Here is a 20,347-nt window from a genome sequence, read left to right on the forward strand (position 1 = left end):
AAGATGCATCGAATGAGTTAGCTTTAGTTGTATTTAGTTATTTAATTCATTTAATTAATTCAGTTATATGACAACGGTCAAATCCTGCTCCTCACTCAGTAAGGCTGCTTGAAAGTAGGCGCATAGTGCATGACGATTATTTTTCACAAATTTCCTGATTTGCAACTCGATGAAGTATTTGCGATCAACACGCTACTAGCTAATGGGCAGACCTACGGTAAGTCTCTAACTCAAAGAACCTCTCAATTAGTTCTCAGAGACTTTTAATATCCTTTTGCGGTGGAAATATTTACAGTTCCAATGCTACCGAATATTACTCCGTACCAGTAAACCTTGATCACCTTACTATAGGGTGATCAAGGTTTACTGGGTAAAAGGGCTATCAAAGGCAAAAAATCATTCATCAATCAGTCTCACTAAATCAAACAGTTGCAATGTGACTCGTCACTATGACTGACTGACCCAACCTCTTGGGGTATGAATGTTGATTACCTTCATAAGATAGTTAATAATAGCACTTTCATCCAAGTCTGAGGCTGAAACAGTGAATATCGTCGAACCCACAGGAGTACTCTGAAAAATACAAATAAAATCATGAATCATGCTTAGTTAAAACTAAATTGAAACTAGAATGTGGAAATGCCGCATACATCTCCCGGGGTAAAGAGACAAAGATGGGGGAAGAAATTAAGGACAGGTAACATTATTGCGTACTTCACAGAAAGCAGCAAACTTTACTTAAATGTTCATTAACTTTTTAAGAATAGTCGGTTCAAGTCTGGAATAGATGAACTCGTCGAAACCCTCTGATCAAGTTTAGTGGAAATCCATCTAGAATTGTATCGTGCTAATAAGAAATTCAAGAATGATGGCTGATAACTTCCATTTTCCATAGGGGAGGACATCTAACCTGCCCCCTCCTCACACCAAGTTTCATAGAAATCCATCAAGATGTAGGTATCGTGCTTATTAGAAATTCAAGATGGCCACTCTGGTGGCCATATCAAATAGCTGATAACCTCTATTTTCGATACGGGTGGAGTGCTCACTTGGCCTCTAATCCTCAAACCAAGTTTCAGGGAAATCCATCAAAAATTTTTATCACCATTATTCAACACATTGGAATGAATTTACATATATTTTGAAACAATTCTTCCTTTAGATCACAAATCAAATCTTTCTTCTTCATCAAACGCTTACCTCGGATATTTCTGCTTCGTAAGGAAGATTGACGAACAACGGATTGTTGTCATTGACGTTTTGAACGAATAAACGAAATTGCAAAATCGGCTACAAAATAAAACGTAAAATTATCATTCAAGCAGAGTACACATAGAATAACACTTGTTTTGTGTTGCAGATGGGCTCAACAGTTGTTAATCATGTTCCTGCTACCACAAAATATTTTGTTGTTCCTTAAAGGTTATGTATTCATGAATGAGAACTGACTAAACAGCCTTAACCCTTTCGATGCCGACTTATTAACACCCCAAAGTGCTGGAGATAATTTCAAATTTTAAAAGATTCCACCACAATGTTTTGAATAACAGGCATACTGCTTTAGTGTATCTACACCACAGCCCGGTGTTTTGTTAGTCACTGATATCTAACTGTTTTTGACAGGCACTGCCATCCTTCATTAGACAAAAACTAATCACATCAATACGCTGCAATGCGGCGTACTAGCCAAGTACATGAGCGATTTACACACCGCACCGCGGAGAAGATGCAATGAAAGGGTTTATGATTACAAACACAACAGGTTCTATTTCGCCAGAAAAAAGAATCCAATCAATTGAATCGAAACCTTATCAAAAATATATAATCAATTATCAATGGAGAATTTGAAAAGAAATCTTTCTCCAACTGAGCCAGGCGTCAGGTATGACAGAACGGTTTCCTAGCAACTGAAATAAGTGTCAATATCGCTCGTCGCTATCGTAATGAATTCGGGTTGATTTTCACATGATTAGAGAAATGTAATACTAATACAATGCTGGATGGAATTTACTTCATCGAAGTCAGTAGTCGGTTAATTGGGGTAACGTAAGACTTCATCAAATAGTATTATTCATCGAAAATGATATCAACTGCGAATGATTTTCAGGTACGAAGGTTTTTGTATGTAATACACAAGATCATTTAAAAGGAACCCAGTAAAAATGCCGCAAGTAAATTCATTCTATTCTAAAGTTTGAATCCACTTCTGTATATTAAACAGCTGAGTTTTGCCTAGTCCTATTTAGTTGGATTTTGGATGTCTTCAAATAAATTTCTTAATTCTTAATTTCTAATTTTCGATGCCAATTTCCAGTCTAACCATGGACTCTTAAGCTAAGGGATGGAGAGACCATGCATAAACTATAGCTACGATCACATTTCTAATTTTCGATGCCAATTTCCAATGGGTAATTTTAACTATGGACTCCTAAACTAAGGGATGGAGAGACCATGCATAAACTATAGCTACAATCATATAGATGATTTTGCCCGGGCCAAAACGGTAAGGATCAGGCCTGAGTTAAATTTGGCGCGTGCTTAATTATTAGTTCACACATAAACCACTCACTCGATACTTAACAATGATTAAACAAAGCGAAGTGAGTCATTTCCAGAACCAGTTCCAATTCAAAGGCAATCCGGGCCTGTTCCAACGTTTTTGGTCGGGCCAAACCGGCACGGGTCCATTTGGCACCCGTATGAACAGTTGTTCCAACCAAAAACTGCAGCCTGGATCCACTATCACCATTCAGAAATTGAACACTAATCATCCAGTTTTTGATCATCCACCGCGGCGTAATTTTCAAATGAAAATAAAACATTAGACCACATGATCAACCAAAGGTATAAAAGTATCTGAAGGGTGATTGTAGGCTGCATATTTGTACCCCTGTTATCGAGATGCATTAATGTATTGTTCTCATGGCTAATCTGAGCCTGTACTTATGGTCTCATCATCAGAACTAACATCAAAAAGATAAAAGCCTAAAAACGACGTAAGCTAAAATAATAATCTAAGGTATACCTAGGGTGACGAGACAGATAGATGAAAAATACACATGAGACAACATTCATTACATAATCTAAATTAAACAGATTGATAATTATGTTGATAAATTGAAAAACGAAAATATTGGCTAAAAGTGTTTTATGATTATTATATTTTACTAATCACTCGCTATAACGTATATTTCACTAAAACAAAAATGTCCCAAAAGATTCTCAATTAGTATTTAAAGGACTTTTAAAATGAACTTTTTATCTTTTGTTCACAAACAGACTCATAACGCAATGAGGGGTATTGGTGCTACAAAACACTGGGTCATTCGTAGTGAAAATCAGTTTATTTTCAATGAAATTCAAACTTGATTTATAGGCGTACAAATCTGACAATTATCAAACAAGTCTTTCAATGGACATAAGATTAGCCTTCTCACTCAGTGCATGGTAGGCGATTGATTTCACCCATTTACTTTATGAGAAAAGTTGACTCGAATTTGAATGGAATGTAGAAGGAAATTGAAGCGCAGTAACCCATTGCCATTAGCAATCCTGGCGGAATCCCGTTTGTGAAACTAAATAGCCTGAATATACAAATCTTTTGACTGGAGTCAATTCAGTTAATTGGTCATCGGCTGATTAAAACTCTTGATCAAACATGATCAAAAATTGGGTCTATATCGATTTCAGGGTTAACCATAGTTTTAGAAGAAACAGTAGCAAGTTTAACTACGAAAAAAAACCAACTAAAGTCTCCATAGAATCTTTTTAGATATTCAGATAAATTGAAGACCCAGATATGTGGAGATGACAGATCTATCTTTCGGGACATTTTCTAGCTCAAAAAGTTAACAAATCATAATTATGAATAGCGGTAATAATCGTTATATGTATATATACAGGTTTTAATCTGAAAATGTAAAAATATTTGCCGATAAAATTCGAAACGAAACACTAAAGCATTAATTGATATAGAAAATGACTGCAATCATGGACTATTAACAGCCCACAACGCAATCTACTTACTCCACTGAATTCAGAACACAACCAATGTTGCTTTACATAAATTAATATAATTAATTTCAATGTATTGATAACAAAACTATCTTTTTATCTATTTATATGCAAATCATTTCATTCTCGGTTCTATCTTATTAAACATAGGCCTTCACATTCTAATAAATTTCGTTATTAACTTAATTATTAACTCAATTTAAATATCATCTAGATAATCAAATGTGTTTCTATACTAAGTCCCTACAGGTCAGTCATTCGAGTTTTCAACGAGTTTTAAAGGAAAAAATTTCAATTTAAAGGAAATGTCTGCATCAATTTCATATCTCAATTGCTGTAGACTCCTCCTAAATCGGTACTGTTTTTCTCGGTAAATCATTAATTCAGTGGTTTTGTAAGCAAATCTCAACTCAGTTTCTAATTTGCCAACCACATAATTGGGTAAAAAAAATCCGGGTCCCAACTGTACCGATTTAGGCGTAGTTTTCTGTACAACTATGTACAAACATTTCTTATCGCCTATTTCTCAAAATAGAGTTTTGAAAGAGTTTTTGCTCAAATTAAAGGAGTTTCAAGCACCTTTAAAATCATTTCTATTACGAGTGAGTTTTTAAGGAGGAATCAAGTTGTAGGGACCCTGCTATAATCCATGTTCATGTTTAAAATGGAAATAGAAACTCGTATGAAAATATCTGGCGATAGAGGGCCCTTCAATTATGCAAAACATCCATGAAGGTGCAAAACAATTTTCTCATATATCAACGCTGATTAGTCAAGATGATTATTAGACAGTTCAGACGGAGATAAAACAGACAGACGAAAACAGACAGGACAGACGTGTGCACATTAACATGCCCGAAACAATTTTTTGACATCGACTAGATTTAACTTTTCTCGTAAATGATTTCAGGGCCAACTGTGGCAATCTATACCGGTAAGATCATAAGCAAGATACAACCTCCTCTCGAAAATGGGGGAAACAACCGCCTAAGTGCTACGTACCTCATTATTTTTGAGATCTTGCGCTTTGATCCGAATTGTATATTGTTTAATTTGCTGTAATGAAAATAAACGTAGAATAGGTAATGACGAACCACGCTAAAAGGGAAATAATCTATTAACAATTACTGACGCAAGCAACAGGGACAGTTCAGCTCCAGAGTTAAGACATAAGACAAGAACTAAGACTCAAAGAACTAAGAGTAAAATTCAGCTCACTTGTGTATGAATAAAGACAATATTCAGGTATCATTATCCAAAACAACCTCCAAAATAAAGCATTTATATAATTTTTTTTTCAAATTCCCCTCCTGATCGGTGATGGATTCAATGTTTTAAGACTTTTTAAATATTTTCCGCCCTTCCCCAATTATTTCAAGTTTACCAAATCCGTAATCCAACTCATGATAAAAAATCGGCCTAAAGAAGTCATTCTCTGAAACGAGACCCCTTCACCCTGACCAATATAAAACTGATGAATGTTTCGATACGAACCTCATAATCCAATGGTTCGCGTAATTTCAAATGGTAATGGTAGTTATCCTGGTATCTTTCTAAACGCACAAGTTTGTTGTTCAAATCGCCGAGTATCGTCACGGTGACCGGATCATTCTCTTTATCCGTTATGCTTATATTTGTTATCGTGTGACCTGAGGAAAAAAAGGAAGAACATCAGCCTGTGGGAGAGGTTGTTATGGAAAACAGTGTTTCTTGTTTCAAGCAATGTACCAACATCTAAGAAACAAGAAACAAGCCAGAAAAACCTTTCGCTTCTTGTTTATTTCACAGTGGGTTAGGCTAGCCGTCAAATCACCTGTATCCACCCTGCTTATTACCCCTGAAGCAGCCCGAATCCGCCCTGACTCTGAGATCAATCCGTTGCAGTCTAAGTGCACTCATGTCGATAAAAGATTTCCGATTAAAAAGTCGCAGACTTCATCGCTTACGATCTGATGGTCTCATCAGATCTTAGTTGACCGGAGTTAGGCCTTACTCACCTATAGGAAGGTCTTCTAGGACTACCAGCGGTACCTTTTGACTTGATTTAATATGCGGTGGGTCATTGCTGACAACTGAAAAAACGATGTTTGAGAAATAAGAAATTGATACACATTAGAATACACAAACTGGTACTTAATTTGATTCCCTCCCGACCTTGTAAATGTATTTCATTTTATAGTAATCAAATTTCTGATATCACCATTTATTTCAAGTTAAGCCGAATGCACTTGATGCAGGGAAATGCAGATAGAAATATATTTCCAAGTTTCCAACAACGTTTCCGAGATAAAACATATTTGATTGTGTGTTTCCCTGCATCGTATGCATTCAGCCTCAGTAATAGGTTTGAAAGAAACAAGTTAACAATTTTCTTTTCTTTTTTTGAACTGTTCTTGAGACTTGATACTATCTATCAAGAAAATTGCATCTGCAGAGAATTTGGAAGAGCTGCCCAGTTAATAATTAGATGAAACCAAGAAGTTATGCACTCAGGGAAAAGAGTTATAAAATGTCCATGATGCATGAAATGCATGACCCAATTGTTTAAATAGATAGACAATAATCTTTTATATCAACTTTTTCAGTGCGTCTACACCACAGTGCGGAGTATAAATCAGCGATGGACTTTGCTTGTGCACTGCATCACAGAGTATTGATTAGTAATCGATTTTTAACTCTCAACTGTCACTGTCGAACAGTGAAATAAGTCACTAATGATACACCGCACTGCAGTTGCGGTGTAGACGCACTATAGTGGTATGCTCGTTAGTAAACTGGGTTGAACTCTTACGATTTTAAAAAATTTTGAAATTACTCCACTTTCGGGAATTAATTCAGTTCAGTTCAGCACTGAAAGGATTATATGTTAAAACTATCATAATAATTGCTTCATTATCTGACTAGCAAAGGATTTTAGAAAATACTTTTGTTTATCGAGTTAATAGTTAATTACCCAGTCACCTTTCAGCAACGACTACATCATCATGTGCAATGAAATTCATAGATTTCACTCAGCGTGATACTCAGTATGCTATTCACGGTGCATTCATTTCGCAGTGCTTTTTTTCCAACAGTACGCGATCAAAAGATACTTAAACCGATCAAAAGATACTTAAACCGTAATGAAAAAAAAAACATCTGTCGTTCTAGAGAGCTTGAATTATCATGAACGCAGTACAATACAATGAAATCAAACTCGTCATACAATATCGACACTGTAAAAAATATTATTCATGTTTTTTTTTTATATCGTGGAATGCAGTGTCATATAATGTATCATCGTTAGCTAGCGTCATCAGTTTTATAGATACGTACGGTTGTTTTTCAATAGGAAAGTTAAAATAAGCGGAACGCTTTCACTGGGTTAGGTTCATTTTCATTATTCATGAAATAATGCAACGTGAAAGAATGAAAAATTTCATGATTAACCTATTTCGCGAAAACCGGGCCCAAAATGTGTTAAGTTTGAGCTCGATAACCAAACTAACAAACTAACTAACATATCAGTGTTCGTCGACTCACTGATTAAAAAAAAAAAGACGCTGTGGGACAATGCCCAACTACGGGTCCTCCACATTACTCTAAAGAAGAAGAAGAAGAAGAACAGTGTTGATGATATAAAAGTTAATTAGTTTCAAAGTTTTGACCAAACTCTATCATCAGGGAAACAAAAATAATACGTCAGAAAGCTAAAGGGTAAAACTGACTTGGGACAGTATTCCCATACTATTCTTTGCCTCTTGGATGTTGCAGATTAAGGTATTCACACTATCTGCGACAACCTGGTGCAACTCATATTTGTTAAGCTAAGGGAGAGTCAATCTTGGGAAGATTGCCTAACGATTGGAGCAATACATAGCCGCGGTCACACGGACACGATTTGGCCCAGAGTTAAATTGGCCCGCATCAGACCCAAGTCAAATTAGGCTTGTGCCTAATTAAAGAGCGCGTTCACAGGTACACCACTTACTCGATACAAAACAATATTGTGACAAAGGCGGCGGGTCACTTCTGGAACTAGTAAGCAATTATCTGACCTATGCTCAAATCAGTGAATGGATAGGCTGGGCCTTATCTGGTACGGACCGAATGCCGTGGTGAAAAGGCTCATGCGATTGCGGCTTACATATTCAGTCTATGAAACCAATCCATAACGGAAATGCAAACTCTAGTATGGCTACTGAACGTGTTGTTAAGGACACAGCTCACTGATCCGTTGCTAAGGAAGCAGCTTCTTAACACAGGAAGTTGTATCATAAATTTCTTCATCAATCCGTCATTGGACTTATGAGCATGACCACTGAGAACATGCATCAGTCTGTGTAACATTTAAATTGAAAAAATATTCCCCAATAAAAACACTTATCAGAAGGTCTTCCCCATTTAACAGGTTTAATTTGTTAGATTGGTTATTATGGCCAACAAAATGGGCTTAACCAACTAGCGCAGGTGGTTTCTAAAAAATATTTTGGTAAATCAATTTTTAAGTGAAGGTAATTTCGAAAGTTTTCTGAATAACATGGGCTTAAAGTCATGTCAAATCAGCCTTCAGATTTCTTTTTTGTAATCATTTTACCAAATGATTTTGTAAGAGGGAGGTGTTAGCAAAAGTTCATCCACAACTTCTTTATGTGCATCGTATCCCACAATGATTTTTACTATTCCTGTCTTAAAGTCAGAATTTGTCTGACACTTCAACAGAAGTATCACTAACTGACAAGCAGATAAGCAGAGCTATTTATCTCCCTCGTTCTTATCAGGTTATTAAATCCATCATTGGTCTCTATACGTCAACGAATCACTGGGAAAAAATACATTTTGCCCGGAAATTCCAAAAAAACACGTCACAGTTACTTTATTTCCCTTGCAAATGGTGCAACCTCAAATATCCAAACATTCACACAATTTCAAAAAAATCTCAATCATTCAGAGTTAAACGAAATCAAAACACTGTTAAAGGCAGTATTTTCAAGCAGTTAGTTTTAGATTAAAAACGTCTACATTATATTTTGCATCTACCGTAGTTTACACGAGGCAGATTTCAATCACAAGCCAGGCTGTTGTTATTCAGGGTTAATTTTGAGCTCAATTAAAATTTCGCTTAAAAAGTTCTCTCTCCATTTAGAGAGAGCTTCATTTTTCTCTTGCTGCGGTAAGTAAACACATACCTGGGTTATCAGAACTCGCTGAACAAACAAAATAATAAACAAAGACATGAAATATTAATGAAACGCGAATTGGGAAAAAGAACAACATGCAAATAGGAAAAAATGAGAGAAAATAATGATTTTTCACATCGGTTAATGGAAATTAAGTAGAACATGCCACGAGGTATTGATAAAATAATATTCACGTCATTCATCAAAGCAGGGAGTCACCCCGATCTAAGGAATCATAACCAAACCTAGGCAATTTTAAAAACAACATGGTGAGCTATAATGCCCAGTGGTCAACTAGCAAGATTGGATTGCTTTTGAGAGTCAGTGTGGTGAGCAGCCCTAGTAATCTAAGATAGATGAATTGTTTCTATAGAAGATTCCTGGAGTAGCCATGTTAACTGGGTTTAGAATAAATAACAAGACGAATAGTTCTATTAGGTTAACTATTTATTTGACGCACGAGCTTTCGCTACTTATGTATAGAAACTTCATCAGGTGAATGAGTCGTTTCTATAGAAATGAATGAATTGTTTCTATAGAAAATATGAAAACTTCGTTTTTCACTGAAGATTTGGTTGGAATCGATTGTTTTCTACTTGAGTATCAATTTAATATGCAGCACAATAATTCATATGAAAAATATTATAGTATAATACATATTCAGTGTTTATCATGATGTAGCATGCGCAAACTCTATAATGTTGTTCCGATGAATTATTCATTAAACCGACCAAAGTAATGGACTGCAAGTCGTTTCATTGGCATGAATGCTTTGAAACATATCAAACAGTATTAATCAAACATCACAGTTATCAATTAAACATAATTAATTCCCACTAGGGCATCTCAGGATCCTACAGAAATTTCAGTTGGGCATTTAGCTATGGGTCTTAATATTGGTTCCATGGTAGAGCGGAACCTCGTTACATCAGTGTTATTGAAATGCGGAGCAAAACTAGACAAGGAGACAATTTTACATGGAGAAAAGAAGCTAAAATCAATTGCTACCTAGCTGATACCTAGCTAGATGTACCAAGGCATTGAATCTTAACCCTGGTGTCCAACATTGTCGCTAAGGTTAATGAATTAACTTCTGCTAAATTAATTATACTTAATTCGCTCCATGTTACCCAGCCTAAGATGGCTTTTAAAAATTCTGGGGCCAGTTACTCAAAAGTTGGTTATAGATAACCAGTGGATAGTTGGACATTTTTGAGTAAACTGGCCCCTGATTGTTACAAATGCCTAACTGTTTGTTATGAAGTATGAAATAAACAAATTCCTCGTTTTGGTCAAAATTCTAATGAGGTTCCACTAATTCTAAGATTTTTCAGTATGAGTGCATTTGAGTGGGTTTACTTAAAAAGCCCGGTCTTCAAAAGGGATATCATTAGGTAAATCAGGATTCCATTGGCGAATTGATAAATGAGTCATGTTATTACGACATTCATATGGGCAGAAAAGAAATTCTACCTAAGGCAAAATGCACCGTATACAGTACATATGCACGACAAACGATAAGGAACCTGAAATGGTATATACAGTTTGCTACGATCATTGCAGAATAGTATTAATTATAATGACATATATACCAGCAGGTGTACTCGAATACTGGACATATAGCATTATTATTATCAAACCTCAAAGCTTTGATCTCAACAATGAATTCCATATAGTACATATACAGCCGTGTAGCTCGTCCATACAGCTGGATTCATTAATTAATGCATTCAACTATGTTTTTCGACGTATATTAATATGCCATTACTTGCATAAGATCTTACAAGTTTCTTTCACTTTTTTATCACCAGTTCCTTATATACCATCTTTATCTCTAATCATTGTTGCTTATGCTTGTTTGTTTACCGTATATACTTGATTTCACAATGTGTCAGTTGCAATGTTTTAGACAAAAGTTTGAATTTGATTTTGTACATACTAATTTCCAGTTGGCCAAAATGGTTTCTAAACATGCCAAAAAGGCTGGTGACAAGCTGACCCTGATTCAAAAGGAATTTGATTGTATATATTGTGTAAAATGACCAAAGGTTTCAGATCTTGACTCTATGGTTGAATAACTTGAAATGAACTTGCTTTTAACTATAAGTGAAAACAAAAATTTAAGAATTTTTGGTGAAAAGTAATTCCCACTTGTGCAACGTGGTCCAACAAATTTTTTCCAAATGTTCAGATTAGTGCTAATAAATTCTACAATAACGATTGCACGCTTCTTATGTTTACGTTTACGGGCTGATCTGTTTTCATGTTTTATTCGCTGATTATGTTTATATTTGGACGGCGCAAATAGCCGGGAAAATTGACAGTGAGTTTATGTTTGGACGGAGCAAATGGAGCTGTAAAAATTGACAGCAAATTTTTCAATAAATGCGTCTCTGTATGAAAAGATACCGTAATTAATGGGTTTTTATTCGGATCAAAAATCCGCGTTCACAAGCAATTAACGTGGACCCAGTTCCATGATCGTGGGACAAGATTTGACTCAAGAGTCGACTCATATAACAAGTTTGACACATTTAACTCGCAAAACATCGGAACTGGTTTGAAATTGAGTCAAATTCTACCTGGACCGATGGAACTAAGTTCACTATCAAATCAAAACCATTAACCATAAAATAAAACCCCGAAATTTCAGCTCACATTTAATTCATACTGATGTTAAGCGCACTGATTACAATTTGTAGCAGCGCGCTATATAAGAAAATAATTATTACTATGATAAATATTATTAGAATAATATCTACCGCTAACCTATTCTTCTTAATGGGTCCCGAGGCAAATGATTCTTTTAGAATTAGGTGGTAGTGTTTCAAATCCCATATTCTGTTATATTTCTAAATGAGCAGTAGTGGTAAGCCTAAGATTTAAAGGCTTATATATGTGTAATACTATCCGGATATTTCAAGGTTTATGAAACTGAAAACTGATCAATGATTTTCCAATGATTACGAATGAAGTGGTTGGCATAGAATCAAGTATGTATCAGAAATCGAAATTCACGAAGGCAGACATTTTATAGATCTAAGCACAAGGTATTTGGGTGGAGTCCGCTACTGCAATATGACGTTTAACCCGCGTAGGCCTGCAAATAACATGCAGACATTTAATGCGATTTTATATTTAGAATTTCTAAAAATTCATCTCAAATTAGAATATCTCCTCGCTGTAAAAATTCAAGAAAACGATGAATTTTACCCTCCAAGATTCCGTCGAATGTAAACTTTGACAAAAAAATTCATACGACGGCGGAAAACTTTTCCTAGAACATTTCCTAGAATTTTCCTAGCAGCATGCCAGGGCTAGGGTAGATATCTTGGAGTTATAGATCTTGAGTTAAAGTTATTCCGGACTATAGACTATTTCGATAGAATGCGAACAAAATTATATCTATGAGGACCACAAACTCTGAACTTAAAACTTTCAGGGTTCAGCAAAATCTATCATCATATCTGTAAAGAATCGAAAAATGATAGAATCTAGAGTGTAGAAGTGTTACGCAAATACGACGTCAAGCTGTACAACCAATGGCCAAAGGGACTGGTACTAGTGGTCTACTGGTTAACACACTCGCTTTTTATGCACGAGACCCGGGTTCGATCCCGTCTCTGTCACTTCATAATTCATAAATCATTGTAAATTCGAAAAAACCTACGATATAAATACGAAAAAGGAATTAGAAAAAATTGATTTTTCTTTTGTCAATGAGGCACTAGAAATAATAAGGAGCTAATGATAAATGATAGGACTGAAATAGAATAATAAATTAATACCTGCTACGCGGAGATAAGAGAGTAGGAGAGTAAGTCCGCAGAAATTGATAATTTCGTATATCTTACCTGGTCGAAATAGTAAAGAAATAAGTGCGAGGAATGTAACAGCGGAAATGGAATGTTGTAAGTGTGTCATCGTGGCGACCGGGTTGAAATATCACAGATAATTGTCAGCCGTGTGCAGCAGTTCAAATTCCTGAAAATATACGGGAAAAATTTATAAATTATTAATGAAATTGCTCGAAAAACCAGGTTAACACACTAGACATAACTTCTCTAGAAAACATTTCAGAAAAGTTGCCAAGAAAGATCATTTACTGATACTTTTCTAGAAAAGTTCAATATACTTTCATTTCATTTCTTATGGAACAATTCCTAGAATTTTCCTAGCTTCATACCACGGCTAGGGTAGATATCTTAAGTTTCAGACAATGAATTCTGGCGTTTTAGATCTTGAGTTGAGGCAGGATTTCTAAAGATCGACTTATGCTTCCGAGCGGAAGCTTGTTTCTCAGTGATTGAGGCAGGAAAGAAAAGGAAAATTAAATCAAAATTTGAAGGGAAATTTTTCAGCATCATTTTCAAAAATTCTCGATATTGACAGACAGAAAATTAATCCATCTTTTTCTAATTCAAGAATAAGAAAATTGATGCGTTACTTTTTTCCTTAAAGAAAAACAAATAAAATATACTGTACACATCTTTATAGGTTTTCACACCTGGCAAAATATGGCATATACATCTGTCATGGTTGGTATTTAGAAAAAAAAAACTCTTTTCAATATTCAAGTGCCATTGTACATAGTAAACACTATATAAACGCAACGTAGAAATTTTGAGCATTTTCTAAGTACTCTATAAGAAACACTCGAAAAATTCATAGCAAAAATAACGATCACACATTTAAATGGCAAAGAGATATGAGACATATCAATGATTCAACTTAAGGCCTATGTAAACCAATGCGTGGTTTCGGAAATCTAAGGTTTCATCCCGTAGCTATGGGTTCGCGTGAACCCCTTTGACAAGAAGTTGGAGACACTTCAAAACTTGAAGGAAAACAACTAATACTCAGTACATGTCATAATGTAAATGCATAAGTAAAAATGTATGAAGATGTGTGAAAGCTGAAGCATATATTTCTTGGATCTGTATAATTGGTAATGTGTGTTATTGGTCTGTATTGGTAATGTGCTTGACACAGTGGCGGATCTGGCATTTTCACAACCTGGCTTAAGAAAGTCACACATGCGGTGGCAAATTATTGCCTGTCATATTGTTCTACAATCCCTCTAGATGCTCAAAATTTTCTTGGGGGGGGGGACCCTTTAAAATGTACTTAAAGCAAGGTGTTACGTGCATCTGTGCCAACAGCCCCGACTAAATGGCACAAGAATCCCCTGGCATAAATGTTAGGTTACAAACAAATTGATATATGATTTAAGTGACACAAACCTCTTCCGATGAGACAGACATGCGATAATAATCATAGAAAACCTAATCCATCGTTAGAAATATGTAAATCCAAAGTCGACACCAGTTTTTTTTCAAACTAATGTCAGCAATATAGTAATAATCCAGAGTGTGATATTACGAGGGAAATGTATGTTGACTACGATTAATATATATACTGATTTCCCTTTCTATCTGAACACCACCACTCCCGTGCTTTTAACTAATGTTTTATTCATATTCAATAGTCAATACTGAAGTCTATGCGAGACCCTGCCACCGCTTATTGGTACTGTTTTGTGCATGTATATACATTAAGGTTCACCCACGAACATATATACGTTCAACAACAGTTGTATTACTAGTAGTCGGTAGTATTGACAATTATTTGTGTTAAAAGTGACAGCGAGTGTACTATGTGTGACGCGCAATCGCGAGGTGTGATAATCCTGAGAGCACTGGCGAAATCGGAAATTGCAGTTACATAGGCCTATAGCGAGCACTGTCTCCCAGACATGAAATGATAGAAACCTGTATTTTCTCTTATCTTGCAATATCTTGCAAAAAACTTACGCAATAACAGAAGAATAGCCACACTCCAATGCAGAGTATATATAAGTTTAAAACCCATTATATACAAAATCTAGAAGATTATGTAGAAGTGAATTCTATTAATCAAAAATTAAAATTAAAAGACACAACAACCTTTTGAGCTCTCGCTAAAGGTCATCGCCAGGTGACATCTGTTGATGATCTTGCGTCAACCTTTGTCACGTGTTAAGTTCACACCTGACTGTTCTAATTCTAGTCAAATTTAACTCAGAACTGTGGAACTGGACCCTGACATACAAATTCAGAACGGTATCAATCAGGAATAGTCGACTTTTTCCCTTTTATCGTCCTTAAACATCTGTCCTACATAATCATAAATAATAACACAATGCGAAGAATCTACGAATAAACAAATTATTGCGTAGATTACGTGTTATGTTGTTACCGCGTGTTATTTCCATGGAAACAGTTTTCATAGAAATGTACGGTTGGTACTCAGGGCGGCTTCAAGTGTTTAAGCAATACTGTGCATTATGAGTTACACCCTTATATATTTCATATACAAAAACTTATATGCATTTTATTATTTTTACAGCATTGTTCCCATTGTAACATATATTCAAAATTTCAAATATTTCATGGGCCCAATTGGAAATGAACAGCTATACCATCATACTACAGGGATGATGTCAACACTTTTTAGTGATAGCTGGTTGATAAATGCAATTTTCAAAAACAATTGCTGGAGAAAGTTGCCCCGGGCAAACAATTGACATGCCAGAACTATGCTACACGAAGCGTAAAGTAAATTTCCCAAATATTTCCCAGTTTAGAGAAAAATCTAATAAAATTCCCAAATATTTCCAGACCGAGAAATATCGTCGTGAAGTTTCTCTCAATTTCCCCGTACGATGGGAACCTCGGGCAGCCAACAGTCATTCAAACGAAGTGAGTTCGTACTTGATATAACAAACGTAAGATAAAGAGAATCAAATTAATTTCATACTGGTTTTCAACGTTGATTTTGTTTATAATGAAGCTTTAATTTCATTATATCAAGGTTAAGGTAGGCTACATGCTGACATACCTATGAATAACACAATAACGCAGATGTCAGTTATTTCTATATCATCTGTTTCGCAGCGATTGTTGGCCGATTCCTGTGACAACAATAATCCACTTGATCGAACGAGATTATTCCATGCATCGTAAGACAAACGTCTTGTGACGATGACGATGAATTCAGCGCAGTCAATAGAAAATTACTGTCGAAGTCGAAGCCGATACGTTGAGTACCACACCCAGCACGGCGCTTACTGACAGCATATCGCATGACGACGTAGTATCGCTGCTACGTGCAAACACCAACCAGGTGAAAGGGAAATCTGTAGTCTTAATGACCTTTACGCGGGGTATCTATCAATCTCTAGCCCTAAACCATCCTCTGTCAGTAAGAAAATGGCGTCGGTTTTTCATTTTCGTTCAATCAAAATATGTCCTGAAGAAAGGTCAAAGCCTTGCCAATCAGAAATTGGCAAAATAATGACGATAAATTATCAAATGTCTGAATGGGTGGATTTGGGCAGCAGCAGCCGCATCGATAGGCTTGTCGCTTACATGTATGGAAAAAGATTGGATCTACAGGTGTAACCTTCTATGACGGCGTTCACACAAGATTCTAACCAAGTTGCATTCACATGGATTCAACACTTAGGAAGTCATTAGGTCTGATGCTGATTAAGGGGAGCGTTTTCAAAATGGCATTTCCATAGGAAGGGTAGTTTGAATTGCCAATTCGGCGTAAACTTAACAGTAATATCAAACTCCTTCCAAACATGAACAAAAATATTTGTCCATGTATTGATTAAAGTGAGCATCAAATCATCTAACTCATACAACTGCCTAAACATTTTCGTTCTTTTTAATGGCTTCTTATTTGTTTTAAAAGTAAAAAATGATTTTAAAAACATTGGTCATCCCCTCGTTTAGTATCTAAGCTAAGTCTAGTATCTATGTCCAGACTACTGAAAATATGCGGCCATCTACAGTAAGTACCCCTACAACTCTAGATCCAGTGTTCTGAGTGGCATCATATCCTGTGCTTGCTAAGTCTGTTAAGCCCTGTATTTCGGTACCTTGCCTTGAAAAATTCAACTGTGCGAATGCTTAGTACCGTACTGAAATCCCTGAGTGAATGCAACTTATTATTCCTACACTATCCCTCATTTCAAATGCAAAAATTAACCAACAAATCTGCTAGTGATGGAACACTTTTGAAAACACATTACCGGTATTTTGTTTTCTGAAGGGACTTTTGGTATTTGGAAATGGAAGTGAAAGAAAAATTCATTATACAAAATATGACAAAAATGAAAACTGATACTATATTCGTTTTATTTTGGGAATGAAATTTTCGACAACATGAGAATGTAATCAAACTGGGTTCATGAAATGGTCATCGCCTAACTGCTATGAACTGCCGTTGCTGGGAGTGACTGATGGGCAAGGCATTTTAAAACCACCACACCCATAGTGTCTGAACACTGATACAACAACTGTCATAAACAATAATAGTGATGAAAACAACGATATTTCATGACACAATCGACATATACAATGTATGCATATCCATATCCGCTCAAATTTGGAGTTCCATCATATTCAAGCCTAACAAATTGGACTTACTTATCGAATATATCTTACTTATCTTAGCCTACTCATTCAGATAGATTTTGTGATATTTAATAAACCAGTTTAAGCTCAGTTCAACAAAATCGAACAAATTGCGGGCAATCTCACATCACAAAAGTAGTTATTCTAATGGTATTTTACTCTTGTCTTAAATACATAGATAAAAAACATGGACCCTTATGAAAGTTATCACAAGAAAAGGCCTAAGAACTTAAAAGATTCTGAAATAAAAGTTTCATATGAATATCGCGAACTAGCCAGTTCAGTATAATCAGCTATGATTTATTTTCTGAAAAAAAAAGATTTAATCCAATCTAAATTGAACATAGGATCATATGGAGCCTACCTAGATTAATCAATCCCTATTACACACAAGAGCTGGCTGTATCCATGTACACAGAGAATGAGTAATAATGGTTATCACATTACTGAATTTCCCAAGCATATACTATACTACATTACAAACCCTGGTTTCGAATAACCATAGAATTTCACTTTCATTGTTAATAAAGAGAATATTGTTTTGTAGCCCGCAGAAAGTTTCATTTATTATTTAAACCTAACCTGGCATGCATATCAAGGCGGGCGTAGTAGGAATACAATACAACTTTTCTATAAACGACACCACAATTGACGTCAGGGGTATCATAGTAATCTTGTGAAAATTGAGAGTCCACTTCAGAAGGAACATATGCGCATCCTTGCTTTTGGCGAAAACAATACAAAGTATTCATTGGAAAATGAAAGATCAGTTTTTAAATTATGATCTAGTTTTGCTAACAGATGTTTGTCGTCGACGGTTTTGATGTTCCGCAGAGAAAATCAATTGAGGCCCAGCTGAGGGTAGTTTGGGTGAATAGGATCCTAGCATTGATTATCAAATAAACAGGCTTAGCACATACAGTACATAAGCCTAGAAACCTAAACATTGATTTAAAATATTTGAACAAACCGATTCAATTAGTTCATTCTGACGAACACCCCCAAAGCCTTTTGCCCGTTTTCTGTTCAGCTAAAAACAGTTTCAGCCCAATTATCTTTTATTAGCTTTGGTTGGGCCATTGAAAATTAAATTAAACAATACCATTGATTAATAGTCGACGTTAATAAAATTATACTAAATTTAGTCACTACAGTTCAGTGGTGTACTGTGGTACTGGTATGGTTTGTACAACGGAAGATCGTCCCAGGTTTCAATCCATAAACAGTTGGGAGTTCATCAGTGTTAGGCTGGTTTGAGGTTGTATCTATTTAGATAGAATATTGTTTTAGTTTCGTATTTAACTGCCTTTCTGGCAGAAAAATTCCCATTTTAGAAAAAAAAACGACGGAGAACCTGGAAATTCCATGGGCTGTGTCCCATTTTTCTTCTATTCACAATATGATTACAATGATGTCAATGACTGGTCATCAACCTGTAAAAGCGGGGGCGAATCCAAGGGGGCCAACGCCGCCCAAACCCCCCTATTTTTTGCAAAGACGACCTGAAAGTTTACATGTAGTGGCAGAATTATTGTGGGTCATTTTGTTGTAGAATCACTTGGCTCAAGTCCATGTGATGTATGTATACAACTAACGAGGCGTCAGATTCGGAATTGATATTTCTAAAATAAAAACTGTAAAGAATTGTGCTTATGCCGTTCAGGAATAGGTAGAGTATATCTGGTCGAAATGAACGTGCCTGACATGCCAGCAGTAAAACGAGCCAGAACGGCAGAATCAGAGTACGTACAATCAATCACAAGGGCTGGTATCAGAGTTGTAGGTAATGTAAAAACGATGTCTATAGTATATATAAAATAACAATGGTCGGTAAAAGTGCAGATCCGCACCTCTCCGCATAAACGGTTCAATCAATTACATGAAATATCATTGTTTCAGATTCAAAATGTCATCAGCAATTCAGTACATTGCCATTGGCTAATTTTAAGATATCTTCACTAGAGAGAGTAGAAAGATTTTAGCCTGGATTCTGTCATTCAGCAGATTGCGTCAACCACGAGAGTTGCGGATCTGCACTTTTACCCAATGGTCACCTGTCAGTTATTAATAGTTATTTTATATATACTATAGACATAGGATTAACAGATTATCGTTTTTTATAACCTACAACTCTGATACGAGCCCCTCTGTGCGAGCGTACAATCAGAGAAACTTGCGTTTCCGAGCCAGGACCTCATTGACTAATACAGAAATAATTCAATCAACCTTCACTACCTTCTTCTACAAATTTTTAAATTTTTATTTAGGACCAGTTTTTCATTACCTGATCATGTTATCTGACTTGTTTCCGATTATCCTGTTGATGATCACTGAGACCGAGAGCCGAGCAGCGAACGCGCAGAACGCGGAAGTGAAACCGGGGGAAATCCATACCAGGAAGTATTAGAGGGAAGCACTGTACGGTAAGCTACTTCAAATGTTTCAGTTACGCGGTTCGAGATTTCGTGCCCGCGGGATAAACTTTTCATACAAATACTAATGAAAAATAAATAACTATTCGAAATGACCTATAAACATTACAGTTTTCATGGTTTATTTCGGATAGCAAATTAGCACTGTTCCTTCTTTAGGCAAACAAATTTATACCTTGTTTCTCATTTCTGCTGAGCTTAGAAGTTGACCCAGCTGGCCACTTACAACAGACCCGGCAGCTATTGAAATGAAATGATTACAAATTTTATTGCAGTT

The 20,347-nt window shown here is 35.9% G+C and overlaps 1 protein-coding gene across 1 annotated transcript in view; it reads right to left on the bottom strand.

Annotated features, from left to right (window-relative positions):
* Window positions 1-19,992, bottom strand: part of LOC141903498 (cadherin-23-like) — a 60,289-nt gene extending 40,297 nt beyond the window's left edge. Inside the window, exons 1-7 of the mRNA XM_074791619.1 lie at window positions 19,923-19,992; window positions 13,028-13,157; window positions 6,012-6,086; window positions 5,509-5,663; window positions 5,017-5,070; window positions 1,201-1,290; window positions 493-573 (exon numbers count right to left, since the gene is read on the bottom strand). Of these exons, the coding sequence (XP_074647720.1) occupies window positions 493-573; window positions 1,201-1,290; window positions 5,017-5,070; window positions 5,509-5,663; window positions 6,012-6,086; window positions 13,028-13,097 (525 nt within the window). The 5' untranslated portion in view covers window positions 13,098-13,157; window positions 19,923-19,992. The remainder of the gene's footprint in view (window positions 1-492; window positions 574-1,200; window positions 1,291-5,016; window positions 5,071-5,508; window positions 5,664-6,011; window positions 6,087-13,027; window positions 13,158-19,922) is intronic.
* Window positions 19,993-20,347: the final 355 nt, after the last annotated feature.

This window comes from Tubulanus polymorphus, chromosome 4 (assembly GCF_964204645.1).
Source record: "Tubulanus polymorphus chromosome 4, tnTubPoly1.2, whole genome shotgun sequence".
NCBI classification, from domain to species: Eukaryota; Metazoa; Nemertea; class Palaeonemertea; order Tubulaniformes; family Tubulanidae; genus Tubulanus; species Tubulanus polymorphus.